The sequence below is a fragment of the Lepidochelys olivacea genome (assembly GCF_965140295.1).
Source record: "Lepidochelys olivacea isolate rLepOli2 genome assembly, chromosome: 10".
NCBI lineage: Eukaryota > Metazoa > Chordata > Testudines > Cheloniidae > Lepidochelys > Lepidochelys olivacea.
Genome location: NC_140420.1, coordinates 30,448,727 through 30,463,953, shown reverse-complemented (window position 1 = coordinate 30,463,953; position 15,227 = coordinate 30,448,727). Strand labels below are relative to the sequence as shown.

The 15,227-nt window shown below is 51.1% G+C and overlaps 1 protein-coding gene across 1 annotated transcript in view; it reads right to left on the bottom strand.

Annotated features, from left to right (window-relative positions):
- PPL (periplakin) overlaps window positions 1–15,227 on the bottom strand; it is a 56,458-nt gene that overhangs the window by 21,606 nt on the left and 19,625 nt on the right. The window contains exons 2-9 of the mRNA XM_084642276.1: window positions 8,323–8,422; window positions 6,613–6,767; window positions 5,521–5,641; window positions 3,229–3,354; window positions 2,774–2,815; window positions 2,338–2,499; window positions 1,538–1,645; window positions 637–732 (exon numbers count right to left, since the gene is read on the bottom strand). Of these exons, the coding sequence (XP_084498402.1) occupies window positions 637–732; window positions 1,538–1,645; window positions 2,338–2,499; window positions 2,774–2,815; window positions 3,229–3,354; window positions 5,521–5,641; window positions 6,613–6,767; window positions 8,323–8,422 (910 nt within the window). The remainder of the gene's footprint in view (window positions 1–636; window positions 733–1,537; window positions 1,646–2,337; window positions 2,500–2,773; window positions 2,816–3,228; window positions 3,355–5,520; window positions 5,642–6,612; window positions 6,768–8,322; window positions 8,423–15,227) is intronic.

Here is a 15,227-nt window from a genome sequence, read left to right as displayed (position 1 = left end):
GATTTCACAGCAGAAGCTCTGCTCGCTGGGAGTCTTATTCTAGGGTTATCTAGAGTGTCTGAGCCTCACGTTCACCAATGCATTTATCCTCACAATGCCCTTTGGACATTGGGAAGTATTGTCCCTGGCACAGGTGGGGGATGAGGCACAGAGACTCAGGCCCAGAGCCTCAAAGGCTCTGTTGGTTTCAGAGACAGGAGTCTAAATACCTTGAGGATCTGGGCCTGAGTGACTTGCCCAAGGTCACACAGGATGCCTGTGGCAGGCAGGAATTAAACCCAGCTTGCCTGTGCCCAACCACAGAACCAACCTTCTCCTCGCGAGTGGTTTCTCCATCTCTTGATAGCTTCAGAGTGAGTCTGGTGCCTCTCTGGCTGATGTGCTTTAGTCAAACACAGCTTACTAGGCTCATTACAGGGTAACTCTGGCCTGTGCTATGCATGATCACAGTGTTCCCTTTGGGCTTTGAAATCTATGAAACTCTTGAGTCTAGTATCCTGGCTTTTAGCATTGGCAGATAGACACTAGAGCACATGGTGCTTGTTCCCCACATTCACAGATCCCTCAGAACACAGCATCTGCTCTCCCAGGGACCACTGAGAAGTAGGAGCCTTCCTGGCCTACGGGCTCTGGTACCTGGTGATAGTCCTCCATGAATTTCAGATGGCTCTCCTCACAGATCAGCAAGTTGAGATACTCCTTCCAGTCAGCATGGACAGCCTCCATGTGAGCCTATGATATAACGGGAGCAGCCGGCATGTTACAAAGGCTTGTTGCCTGCCTCAATGGGTGAATACCAGCTCTGGAGAAGAATCCCAGGGAGGCATTTACTTGGTGACACAATCATAAATGGGGTCTGAGACCAAGAATAGTAGCAATGGGTAGCAGGAGCAGCACATTAGCCAGTTTTCCTCTGGGAACTGAAGGCTTGGAAGCAACTCGCCAGATTGCTATGGGGCTAAATTCTCTCTTGGTGTAACGCCACTGGAGTCAATGGAGTTACTCCAGGAGTGAACCTAACCAAACATGCTTGCTACCCAGGGGAAAGTGCCACCTTCCATTTCCACTGAATGAATCCTCGTGGGCAGCCTAAGACCAGAGCCGGAAATCCACATGTCCGAGCAGAGTTGCTCGGGAGAGCGGGCTAGAATATGGGACACATTTTGGGGGACAAATGTGAAAAAAACAAATGGTTTTTTTTTCTTTTTTTTTTAACCAGCTCTGCTTGTCAGGGGAGGAACAAGATAACAGGCCTGGCGGAGGTGGGGTAATGGGATCTCTGTTTTACCCAATTTATACACTTGTAGTAGAAGGGAGCCTTTTGGTTGGCATTCGGCAGCTCAGGAAGCCATGCAAAGCTGAGGAGCCATTATAGGGTGAGTGCCAATACAGGACAAAGGGCAGGGGAGTTTTCTCCATGGACTGTCATCTCACGGTGCTGGGTCAGGGTCAAGTAGGCATTTCCTGGATGGGATGGTGTTCTCTCCAGGGTATGCAGGGAAAAGACATACCTGTTAGCATTCTCAGGGACACTCACCTCAATGGGGTTCTTCCCAGGGTGGTTTTGGGCTAGTAGCTGGTCTCCTTCCGCATGCAGTTTGTTGACAGCCTCCTCTCTCTCTTCTAGATTGCAATTGATGAAGTTCTAGACAGAGGCAGTGAAGGTGTCAGGCTCAGAAGGGAATGCTTGGAGGGGACCCCTTACTAACAGACCAGAACACAGGAACCCAGCAACAGCAGGGGGAAGGGACCCTGGCTTACACTCCAGATTTTACATACCTTAAAATGAAGGGGTCTGACTCCTTGGTGCACTCAAAACAGAGAATCCCTTAAGGCCAGGAAGCCCCAGCCCTGCCCTGCTGCATCTTGGCCTCCTCCTTTCCTTATAGTTGCTTGTAAAGTCTCTGAGCTGGATTCTCTCCTTGCTCCCACCAAGGTAAATCCAGCGTAAGCAAGAGGAGAATCAGGCCCTATGTCAAGACAGGTATTTTCATTCTTTTTTGTTTTAGGGCCTGATCTATTTGTACATGTAATAACATCAAGCCCTATCTCTTACCCAGCCCTTTGCAGCAGTAGATCGCAAAGTACTTTACAAAAGTGGTCAGTAGCGTTGTTCCCATTTTACAAAGGGGGGAAACTGAGGCACAGAGCAGGGATGTGAAGTCACCCAGCTGGTCAGTGATAAAGCTAGCACTAGAACCCACAGGTCTCCTGAGTCCCAGTGCAGTGTTCTCCCCCTTAGGCAACACTGCCTCCGCCTTTTGGTGTAATCCTCCTGGCCAGGAGATAGCTGGCGAGATAGGCAGGTTTTGTGTGCCGGGGAGAGTATACACAGACCTCGTACTGGCGGCGTCGGCTGGGGTAGTCCAGGTTGCGGTCACTCCAGTCGTAATGCATTCTGTCCTTGGCCTGCTGATCCAGCCAGTAGAGCTTGTTCGTGCAGCGCTGCATGTAATCCTGCAGGGAGTTCAAATCCTGCTGCCGCTGCTGGGACCCTGACTGTCAAAGGAGAGGATTGCAGAGGGTCAGAGCTCACCGTCCAGTCATGGAGTTGGGGGAGCAGCCCAAGGAGGCCACCTGCTCAGAACTTTCCTCTGCAGGGGGGGAGGGGGAGTTGTGAGGACTCTGCACCCCCCTCCCCACCAGTAATGAGCATCTCTGGGCCATGTGTCTCCCTCTTACACGTCCTTCCCGTGCTCGCACCCCCTTTCCCCAGCTCTCTGGTGCTTAGCCACCAACCTCCGGCTCCCTCAGGGCTGAGGGAGGTTCTTACCAGCAGCTTCTGGTATTTCACCTGGAGGCTGCTCATATATTCCTGCAAACAAGGAGAGAAAAGCCAGGCATGAGAAGGGCTGAAGAGCTCAGCTGGAGGGCAAAGGGGGCTGGATCTAGCAGGGGGCATGTCGGGGGGCTGCCCCTGAAACTCAGCTCTGGGTACAGGTGTAGCTTCAGGACACCCTGCAGTTTGGGGTCTTTGGACACAGGGCTTGGGTTGGGCCCATGGCACTGCAAGCAACTTTGGGTGCTGCTCTCCCCGTGTTCTTGGAAGCCTGTCCTTCCCTCGGGTGCATCTCCTCTAGCTTGGCCTGAAGTTCCTGTGTTAGTCTAAAAGCTTGGCCTGTGCTCTGCAATCCCGTGTAGGAAGGGTTGGGCGGGGGCAGAGGCAGGGTAGAAAGAGCGAAGACTGGCACAGGGAACACCAGCGAATGAGGCAGAGACGGGCCCTACCTTGTCCCGTTCCTTGCTGATATGCGGCCCAATGGCCATCACCTCATTGTGGAAGATGTTGTGCTCTTCCACTTGACTGTTGACTAGCGGCAGGTCGGTCCCAAAGCCCTGGCTGTTCAATGTTTCCTGGCGCACAGAGAGGCTAAAGTTAGCAACAGGCGTACCGGGAACCACCCTCCAGCTCTGCTGCCCACCTGCCTCGAGCTAAGGCAGAGAGACCCCCAGCCTGGGGTGCCCTCTTCTGCTTCGTTGCAGTGGGGAATGGGGCAGGTTTGGGAAGTCTCATGGGAATCTCTGCTCCCTGAAGACCTAGAAAGAGCCTTGGCTGAAGCACTCAGCGTCATGAACGGCGTAGGGATCTCTGAGCCAGACCTCCTCTTTCATCCCCCCACGTCACATCAGAGCAAGGGGCACTCAACACCTCTAGGACGACCTTCTCATAGCACAGAGGCAGCCTGAGAGCTGGTGTGAACATGGCCCACTTGCAGCTATGCAAGGATGACCCGTTCTTAGGCTACAGGGTGTCAGCTGGTGGCCTGGGCTTTCCCCTACCCCCGCCCCTTTACAGCATTGCACGAGCTGTCTCCTCGAGCGTCGAGGGCCAGGTGCTGCCAGATGGTGGGCATCCCAATGAAGGTCTGATCTAATATAGCAGTCTCCATGTTCCTAGGAGGCAGCCCTGGGTTGCACTGTGAAGTGTCTCTTCTCCAGAGGCTAAGATGGGCCTGCTGGGAGTTTGGCTAGCGGCGTCAGTGGGAGAAGGAGCAGCCCAAGACTGCAAGGTGCTAGGGGACGAGATGGGAAGCAGCGCCTGCCTGTGATGTGAATTCTAATAACCACCGCTTGGCATTTCCCAAGCATTGTACAAACCTCCGTCATTGCAAGGGCCTCCCCTCTCCCATGCTAATGGGCCCGTTCCCCTTTGGAAGCAGCAGAGCCTGCACAATGGGCAGAACTGCAAGGCCAGCATGGCCTTCCCAAAGCAAAGTGCTAATTAAACAAGCGGCAGCTCAGGCTGGATTTGGGGATTTGCATAGCGAAGCTGACACAGCAGTTTGAATAGCAGCAAAATCAACAGTGTGGAGCGACCAGTTGTGTCTGTTATTGTGCTGGATGTGGCTAATGAATACAGCGGGCATCGTAGGCCAGCCCTTGAAAGGAGTGAAATCGTCCTTTCGCTCATAAGAACTGACCCAAAGTCCCCGGGATTGTCTGAATGAAGTGCAATTCCGTTCCCCGTCACTGAGCAGCCACGAACAGCAGCAGAGGGCATTAGAACCCGTAAGGTGTGGCTACCACACACCAAGGCAGCATCCATTTGTGCCAGATCCTCAGCTGCTGCGAACTGGCACAACTCTCTGGATCTCTGCTGATTTACACCAGTTCAGGACCTGGCCCTTACTTTTTCTATCTGTCTAGGATGAAAAACAAATGGGTTCAAGAAAATGAGAAGAGAATAAAAGAAGGTGATGGGGGAAAGACCAAGACCAAAGCTAATACCTAGCTTTTATATGGTGCTTTTTGGCTGTAGACCTCAGAGCACTTTACAATGGAGGTCTGTGTCATTATCCCCACTTTACAGATGGGTAAACTGAGGCATGGAGCGGGGAAGTACCTCTCCTGAGGTCAACCAGCAGGGCAGTGACAGAGCTGAGTATGGCACCCAGGTCTCCTGAATCCCAGTTAAGTGCTTTATCCACTCGGATGTACTGTCTCCAAAGGAGGCTTTGGCCATATTTGGTCTAATTTCAGGCATCAGTGGATGGCCACCAGCATCAGTTAACTTTAGCAGACAGGGCAAACTGCGATAAGCCTTGATCAGCAATGGGGCAGCTTACCCAGATTTCAAGCACGTGCAAGCTACACTGGTAAAATAGTGCTCTACCGTAGGGAGATCCATTGGTGCAGCTTCGCCCAGTGGCTGGCCATGGATGGCTGTCCTCAGAGCAGATCCCCAGTGTAGCTAAAGCCTCAGTTAAGGACAGCTGCCCACCCATTCTCTGGTCGTTTTAAACCCATTCCAAAACCCTTGGAGTCCTGGATTCCACTCTAATATTCCCAGCCTTCCCCATCTGCCCCCACTCAATACATTCCGCTGTTGTGTGTGCTCCATGCCATGTTAAGCTGCCTTGATGGTTTGAGTGAGAGCTCCTCGGTGTGTTCTTCCATGGGAAAAAAATTCTGGCACCCACATGGCAAACTTTTGGTGCAAGCCCCTGTCTCCAGAGCTGCCCTGAGGGTCGCTGCAGGCAGGCACAGGTGTTTCAGGGGCAGATGCTGGGGTCACTGTACCTGTTTCTCATCGATCACCTTGGACCAGTTGACCTGCGGCTCCACGTCCTGCGGAGTGAAGTTGTAGATCTGGTCGTGTTTCGCACGCAGGTTTGCCACACGCTCCTTCAGCTGCCGGATGCTGAAGAAAGGGAGAAGACAAGCTACTCAGGGGCATCAAGGATGTAGTAGTTGGGCTGGTGTGATCAATCTCTGGGCTGGCACAGAGCTGGTACCATCAGCTCTGGGTCATCCTCCCTCCCCAAGTCCCCTGGCACATTGGGAGAAGGGGGCATGGTCGGACTGCACTGCCATGTGATCTTTAATAACCGCTCAGGAATGTGATTTTGCATCTCACCAAAAAGTCAGCATCGACTGCAGCACAGTGCTGGGCCACAAGGTACCGAACTGACCCGAGGGAAGAGTGGCACTCGCACCCCTTTTTTAACCTGGGAGGGTCTCCCACCTGAGTACGGCCCAGGGCTGACCTTGCTTAATGTGAGAGCCCAGGCTAAGGTGGTGTAAGTACAGACACACAAAAGCCCTCTTTAGGCTATGCTGTATCTGTGGTATAATCAGAGCTATGTGAATAATTGATTTTTCAGTTGGGTGGCCTGAACTGGAAAAAAAATCGTTTTGGGTTGACTAGAAACAAACATTTTCAGCCAACCAAAATTTCCAGCAAACTGGATTTTTTCAAACAAACAAACCAACCATTTTGTTCAACCCTAAATGAAACATTTCATTTTCTTTTCAGGTTTTTTTAAAATGACAGTAAAAGTCCAAATGAAAAGGCGTTTAGAATTGAAAAATCAAAATGTTTCATTTCTAAAATGTCAAACCCAAACATTTCCATTCTTTTCAGAATTTTTTTTACTGAAACAATTAGGCGAATTCCACCCAAATCCATGAAATGTTTCCGTCCACCTGAAGGTGCGTTTTTTGACCAAAAAAACATACAGCCATAAATGTTGCCCAACTCTAGCTATACCATCCAGTGCCCTCCCATAAGGAGTTACAGAAATGCCTACTGGCCTACGAGGGGTGTCTGGCTAGCGCAGCAACATGCATGCAATTAGGGTCCAGAACAAATTTTGTCCCCACTGGACTCACTCTTCTGTGATCATGTCACCCTGTGGGTGTTTCATGTGCCTGGCAATTGCTGCGTCCCCATCCAGAACGTAGAGGAGTTTATCCGACTCGGACAGTTTACTTGCTGTGTGGTCCTTGTATTGAGCAGGCTGGCCGGCCTTGAGCTTGTGTAAGTCCTGTGGATGCAACGAGAAAAGGATGGTGAATTGGCAGAAAGAGCTGAAATCGACAGCAGCTGAATGGTGGAAAACAATACAACATAAAACTGCCCAATGCATGGAGTTATTACATAAGGGTTGGTCATACAGCCTGTGTTGTGAGGCGCAGTGTGTAAGGAGGGGGGGCACCCGTGAACAGGATGTTAACCTCCACACACTGGCCTCCTCCCCAGCCACAGATGCTCAGGAGCAGGACTATAGATTGCCTGCGTGGGAGGCCAAGGATAGAATACCTTTGGGCAGGCTGAATGTTGCGGCTAGGCTCATTGGAGAGAGCTGAACCCCAAGCTGGAGTTGTCTGTTTCCTTCTCCCTTGATGTTCATGTCTGTTGTTTTCTCGTGATCACACAACTTGTGACTAGACCTCCTTCTGAGGAATCCTTTCACTAGTTTATACGGAAATAACTGGAGGCCATGTAATCTATTCCACTCCACAGCAAGCCTCTTCTGAGACCCATTATCAAGTCATAGGTAACTGAGGTCTTAGGGTTTAACCTCCTAGCTTCATGAGACTACATTTCCTCCTCTTTATGTCCCTTTCATCTAACCACTCTGCACTGGTGTTATAGGGCCAGTGTTGTAACATGTTCCCCAGGATAGATCTTCAAAGCCACCAGGCATCCCATCACAGAAGCGGCTCTGCTGTTGCTGTGTATAGGGGACATGATCCAATAGGATAGTCCTCACAGTTATAATATGTAATCTATTTTTTTTTAAACAAAATAAGATAGGACTAGAAATATATTTAGGGCCATTAGTTTAAATGACAAGGGTTGGGGTTTTTCCAGGGGGGAGGGGAATGAAGGGGGTTAAACCTTCTTCATAGTCTGGGGAATCTCCCACCCTTCAGCACTGTGATGGTTGTTAAGAAATGGGAAATGAAACTGACTGTAAATAGAAAGTGAAACTGACCACCTTAATTTCACTGTCCCATGGGAGTGAAATGCAAATGACAACCACACTGCACAGAACAGCCTGAAGTCGACAAAATTCTGCAAACCCTTTTGGCTATAGTGATCAAAGGTGTTCTCAATCACACGAGCGGGGAAGGCAGCAGGTGCACGTGAAAGGAAGATGGATGCAAAGAGGATCCTCCAAGAGAAGGACTGGGCTGCAGACTTGGTGTGAACCGGCAAGCTAACGGCTAAATGCAATGAAAGGAAAGCTCCCTCACTAAGGTAATTGCAATCGAGGTCAGGATGAGGGCCCATGCAGGTGAGGGTAGGTAGATGTGCATTCAGGGAGAAAGGGGGGGTGGAGGAGGTGCATGCATGGGATGGCTGTATAGGTGTTGGATGCCTGCAGGGTGGTGTGGCATGTTTATGGAAGGTGAGTAACATAAAGAGAGGCTGTCTAGGGATTGGTTGATGTTGGGGGGCAATCCTCCAGGGAGAATGGGCAGCGTGGGCAGGATGTATTGGGAACAGGAGCCTACAGAAGAATAGGCGTGGGGTGTGCATGGGAAGGGGTGTGGCTAAGTGTGGTGGGGTTTGAGCACAGGGGCAGCTCTTACATTCTGCATTCGGGAGTCAGCTTCTACAATGTTCTTTTCCACCTGGTCGGCATTTTTCTGCAGCCGCTCGATGAGCTCTGACAGCTCCTTGCTGGAGATGCTGTGGGGAGAGAAGAGCAGAGGAATTGATGCCGGTGACTACAGGAGAGTGAAGCGGGAGACCATCTCCTGAGCTGCTGCCAGGCTCCGGGATATCTGGAAGTGCCTCGCCCTGGTGGCAGTGAGCCAGCCCTGCTCTCTGCACAATGGCCCTGACCCCATCTGAGGGAGGGAGAGGGCTCAGCTCAGCCTGCCAGGCACTGCAGCTGCACATGACTCACTGCTGCCTTTCTAATAGTTTCCAGAATGCTCGGCTGCCCTGCCAGGAGGGGCCAGGTTATGATCTCCCACGCAGCAGGATGGGAGCACCTTGCCCTCCCCACCACAGCCAGGCCTGGCCCTGCCTCAGGAACTAGGGGCATGACCTCAAGAGGGCACGGGGGAATGGGACAGCTCCAGAGCAGGGGGAAAAGTGACTCTAGGGTGGGGCTCCCTGACTGATCATTGTGTGCACACCCCCCATCTCTCATGGCAGAGACGATACAGGCCGATGGGAGTGAAGGCAGACCTGCTTGTTTACTGAAGCTGCTAGACACTGATGGGACTCCGTCAGCCTCCCTGGCTTTGTAATTCCCAAATACAGCCTGTGATGGTCAATCACCACCAGCCAGGGTGTCCCCGACGTTCTGGCCCAAGCTGCAGTCTGAGGTGGGCTGCTGGCTGTACTACGCCCCCCTTCAAGCCAGCAGCTGCTCCAGAGGGGCAGCACAGATATGGGTGCATCACCTCCTTGCTCCAGTCTAGCAGACACTGGGAGTTGCTCCATAGAAAGCTGCTCTGTGCATTCAGCAGAGATTAGGTCGCAGCTAATCCCAGCCGGTGCAGGTTGTCCCCCATCAACAGCAGCAAGAGAGAGGGAGTGATCCTGGCCATGTGGATCCAGGGCTGGTGTTACCTGGCCCTGATATCAAAGTTTGAGGATGGGACGCAGGGATTCTCCTGCCTGTGCTGGGTAGGAGGCAAAGGACTACCGTGGATTTCTCGGGGGAGGAGGAGGACAGAGTGTGGCTGAATATCAGCTGCAGAACCAGCTGGACTGGCACCGTGGCCAGGAAGGAGAGCCCAGCAGCACAGGATGGGCTCACGCCCACACAGCCAGCTGGATGTGGACATACACCTGAGGCCACATCCTCTAGTTACACCACTGCCTTCCCAGTGTAGTCAAAGGGGAGGCACTGGTGTAACTCCAAGTCAAAGCTGAGCTGCCCTTTTCTTCCCCAGGTGCTTGTTAATCAGCAGCTGTCCTGGGCTCTGAAAGGCAAGATGTATCTGGGTGAGCCATACGGGTATTCAGAGGGCTGCATGTTACAGAGCATGGATGGGGCATTTCCATGGGTCTGCAGGAGAGACAGGTTCACTGAGGATGGAGGCATGGAGACAGAATGTCCGATCCTCAGCTGCAGTGTGTTGGCATTTGCATCAGCTGCAGATCTGACCCCTGGTCTGCACTGGAGGATTCCCTCTTGTTGCTGGCTGGTCACTACAGCTGACTTAAGCACCTACTGTAGCTCCCTGAGCAGCTGGCTGTGTGCTCCCCACAGGTCATCACAAGTGAGGCTTCAACCTGGACGCTGTTGGCAGCCCCTTAGCCAGGTGAGTCAAGAGAGAGCTCCTGCTCCAGCTGGGCCAGTAAAAGCCATGCTCAGCAAGTCCCAGCTGGAAGTTGTCCACCCTTGGGCACATCTTACAATCTGCCCTTGGAGTCTTGTGCCTGAGGTTGTTCGAACATGTGTCTGGAACATGATGCGATCCATGGCCTGAAAGAGCTCTGTGGGGCCCAGATGAGCCTCCAGTGCCCGAGGATCTAGCAAACCCAATAGCCACCAGCTCGGTAAGTGCAAAGTCTCCTGGTGTGGTCAGGCTCCATGACAAGCACTGTACATTTCCACTGCAGTGTATCAGCTGCAGGAACGGGCCAGCAGCGGGGATGCCGTCCTTGGCAGGCAGGGCTCCTCCTTCAGCAGCAACCCTGACTTCCTAGGCAAAGGGCATCCATGCTGTAAGGAAAGCGCCTTGTTATCTAAACCAAACAGAGGGGGACAGGCCCACCCACCTCGGCTTTGTCCATGTGGGCACTTGCCCAAGGAACCCTTCTCCCTCCTTGAGAGAAAGACAGTTTGTCCCTGCAGGGCAGTGCAGCTGGAGGAGCCTCACTCACCCACAAGAGAAGCCTGGCTGACGTCAGCGGGACAGCGTGCATGAGTGCGAGTTAGCAAGATCAGGCCCCAACTGACTCGTGATTTATAACATAATGAAGTGCTCGGGCTGGTGGCCAGAGCTGCAGTTCACAGGGAGGTGCATCTGCCTTTCCATGCAGTGATCCTGGTCATCTAGTGGAGGCTCCTTGTTTCTTGCCAGTGTTTGCTCATCCACTGACTGTTTCATACACTGCTGTGGTTTCCGTGCCACTCGGTAGCATTCTACCCCAGGCACTGCCTGGCTCCGGAGTGCAGTGGGAACCGTGCCCAGGCGTTTACACCTGTGCAGAGCAGGTGTGGAAAGCTGCCATTCTGATGGAGTGGTTTTCACCCATGCAATACGCCAGGGTGGGGAGCTGCACACTGCAGAGCGATGGCGGCTCAGGGCCCAGCGGCTCATCTTGCTTGACAGTCCCTGGTGGTGAGGAGGTGGAAGTGAGAGGATAGTTTGCCCCTTTCGAAGCTAGACACAAGGAGAGCCCTTGGGAACCTTCATCCCCTTGTTTCACTGAGCTGCCACGGCTGTTGCAGGAGATCTGATCCCACGCACCCACTGCAGCTGTCTGATACTTTGAACTGGTGGTGCACAAACCACTAGGCTCTTAAGATCAGCCCTGTGATGATGGAACAAAGCACAAGCCAAGTGGAACCAGAGTCCCTGCCGCAAGCCAGCATTTAGGCCTCAATTTGGTGCAGAACCCACGATAGGGAAGATGCTGCATCTCTCTCACCCTGAGGGCACCGGGGGCTGGCTCACTCTCCGACACAAGTTCCAACTTGCACCCCTGGCGGCAACAGCCTCGGCAAGAATAACACCAGCAGTGAAACACCCTAGTCACACCTTCTGTGCCTGGGGAGGGGTGGCATAGAGCTGGCTATACTGGCCCTGTACCTGCCAGGGAACTAGCTGCAGGTGTTAGTGGGGGTGGGGCGGGGAAGACTTTTTGGCCACTTTACAGACATGTTGCGTCTGCGTAGCCAGTGCAAAGTGGCAGCTGCCGGAGAGTGAATTTCCCCCCTCTGGGTATGGAAGATTTAGTGATGGCTTAGGCTGGCTATATCTTCTGTCCGTTCTATCAGTCTGCAAGTGGGAAACTGGCGTGATCAACTGCCCCTTACAAGGGGTGAACCTTCAGTTTCTAAAGTAACCGTTCATTTCCTGGCAATGAGTAGAGCAAGCCCCATCTGTTGCTATTGCCTGGCTTGCTGAAGGCTCCTGAGATGCTTCATAAATTATAGACAGAAACCACCTCACTCAGGCCCGAAGAGGCAACAGCACAACGCTGCACATTAGCATCAGTTGGGACCTGAAGAACAGGGCATCCAGCCGGAGCCAGCAGGATTACTGAGTGAGGCAGGGTGTAATTAGCTGAATGGGCACATGGCCAAGACACCAGCTGCAACACTTGAGCAAAATGTCAGGGGATACTGAGTAATCCCAGCCAGCTTTACAAGACCTAGCAATGTCCACAGGCCGGAGTATAGGCCTGGTAGCTAGGAAGTCCTGAGTTCAAATCCTCTCTCTGAAATCAGTTTGTTTTGTGGCCTTAAGCAAGACACTTAAACCTCTTGGCAATAGATAGTTTCCCCTCTATAAAATGGGACTAAAGAGTGGTGGAAAGCTTAACGTTGATACAGTGCTTTGAATATATTAATTGCTCAGTAAAATAATTACAAGATCAGGGTTTCATATTTCATCCAAAGGAGGGCACCCATAGCAGCATAAAGTGACGACACAGCCTAGCGGAACGCTGCTCAGTGCCAGCCCCACTGGAAGAGCACCAGTCCCATAACCCCACTTCTCACAGCACCTGGGGTTTCTGTGGCAGGGTCCCATTAAGGCCTGACTCAGCTCAGGAATATGCAATATGACAAGACCAGAGCCTCAGGCAAATGCAGCCTAGGATAAAGATGAACCAGGAAAGTATCTTAGTGGAACATGGACTAAGTCTGGTTCTGAAGTAGGAGAGGCTCTCATCCATCCAAGCTCCTCAAAGCACTAAGCTTAGCTGTCTGCTTGAGCAACACCCCTTCACTCCAAACTTAGCAGAGGATTTTATAATGAGCTGTCCAATTCCATAGATCAGGTCAAAACTCTCCGCAGACTTTGCACAGATATAGGGCCATACCATGCCCTTCGTCTGCAGGCAGATCTCCCAGTAGCACCAATGGTTGGAGGTCAGGAGGTGGTCTTGATGTTCTCTCTGCAGCTGTGTGATTTCAGCTGCAACATGATCTAACCTTAGTGCTTGAGAGCTTTTGGAGGGACGTGCATCTCAACTCTCAGTTCCTGCACCATGGGCCATCCAGGACATGAGTTCTGCCATCTTGTGATGTGGCCAGCCCCCCCGTAGCTGACTGACATGAGGGCTGAGCTGTGTAGCACGTACTAGCCAGGCGTAGTTAGTGCCCTTTGCAAAAGATCAGAAAAATTCACCCCTCTACCCATCACCTACCACGTGCCCCCCTGGAATCCTGTCCCAGCTAGTAGGATTCTTGTGGCAGTGGACACACCTGCTAGCATTTCCACTCACCCTCTGAGCACAGTGTTTGGCTCTGTTTTCCTTTATGGAAGCCAGGAAGCTTCTGTCTGTCATCACATTGCTGGTGCTGGTTATTAGCTTAGTCTCAGCATCTGTCACTGTCTCTCTGTTTAGCAACTCTTAATTAACAAAGTCCTAGCATTGCTCCGGGGCCTCTTAGAGCAGCAGCAAATGAACGGGGTTTTAGAGAAGAGAATAACCTTGCCATGTGCCTTTCAAATCACATCAGATGTGTTCAATGCTATTGTTAATGCCAGGCTAGAATGGGGCACTCTTAAAAGGACAGAACAAGGTTTTCAGAAGAATTGCATGCACAAAATGTATGCCTAGTCGTGCATCTAACGTGCAGGCAAATGGTGCAATTGCTCAGGCAACCTGGGTGATCACAGGCACAAACAGCAATTGTGCAGACATGATTTGTGCGCGCAATCATAGTAGCTGCATGTGCACATGAAACGCTCAATTGTGTGCCCAACTCTTCTAATATTCAGAGGTGAAGAATTATCTAGGACTGTGGTGCCTTGTGTAAGTTTTTCTATGAGCCCCACAGACGAAATGGGATTCAAGATGTTGAGAGAGAAAAGGTCCAAAGAAGTGATACCCTAGGAACTCATAAAGGGCCTAAGCTACTTCCATTAGTGCTAACCCCCCAGTGGAGTTCCTCTGGATTTACATCACTGTCACTAAGATCAGAATCTGGCCCACTATGTTAACGTGGACTATGCATGAACAGGAAATAATAGACCCCATTCTGAGCACAGAGTGGTGTGACTTCAGGCAACATGCTCAAAAGTGCATAAATCCTATTTTCAAAAGAGACTTGGGGACAGATTTTCAAAGGTATTTAGATGCCTAAGGCTATGTAGATAGACACCTAATAGCTGATTTAGAAGTGCCTGGGCACCTAACCTCTATTAATTTCAAAGGGAATTAGGCACCAAGGTGCTTTTGAAAATCCTGCTAGGCACCTATGAGCATCTCTGGGCACCTAAATACCTTTGCATTTCTGGCCCCAAGCCACTTTTGAAAATGACCCTAGACATCCGACTCGAAGTTATTACTGGTCGGAAACCTCCTTGGACATAAAGGTGAGTGTCACCGCAGATCCGCTTGGTGTTGTCATCTGACTGCTCAGAGGTAAGTACTGCTGCTTGCTGACTTTCTCCTGCAGCTGCAAGCAGTTCATATCCAAGAAGAAACTGCCTCTACAGAGTCTCAAAATAGCACAAATCCACATGGCTGAGGGGAAAGTACTTATGAGTGAGGAGTGAGCCAAGGGAGGGCTTGGGGAAGGGATGATAGGATATGCCTAAGGGGAGCGTGGTTTTCTATCGCAAGCCCAGGTTTGTTTGTGTGTCTCCATCTAGCAGGCGAGGGAAAGGCCCTGCATTATGTCTGTTTTAGAAGCAGTTTGCAATGTAGCCAATGATTTCATTTCCATGGAGCCCTCTCAGTGCAAGGAGTTGATTAGATTAAGAGGAGGATTACGAGGCTCTGTGTTCCTAGCAATGCAAAGCAATGTGCTGTGCAGATACTCCCCAGTATTTCTGAGCAGCTCTGTTCGGATGCACTGGGTAACTGAAAGGCCATTGAAGACGTTGACCTCGTAGGCTCTTTCATTGTGTTTGACTCCTGGCAAAAATACCCATGTCCTCTTTTAATGTAATAGTTCAAGGGGTTGGATTTAAATGCCTCTATAGGACTAATGTTGGCAGAATTCTAGAGGTTATAGATAGGGCCCTACCAAATTCACGGTCCATTTTCATAAATTTCACTGTGATAGCATTTTGAAAATCTTGAATTTCACAGGTTTCAGAGTAACAGCCGTGTTAGTCTGTATTCGCAAAAAGAAAAGGAGGACTTGTGGCACCTTAGAGACTAACCAATTTATTAGAGCATAAGCTTTCGTGAGCCACAGCTCACTTCCTCAGATGCATATCGTGGAAACTGCAGCAGGCTTTATATATACACAGAGAATATGAAACAATAGGGTATTTAACTCTTAAATTTCACGGTGTTGTAACGAAACATGAATATGTATTTTAAAATGGCAAAATATAATCAC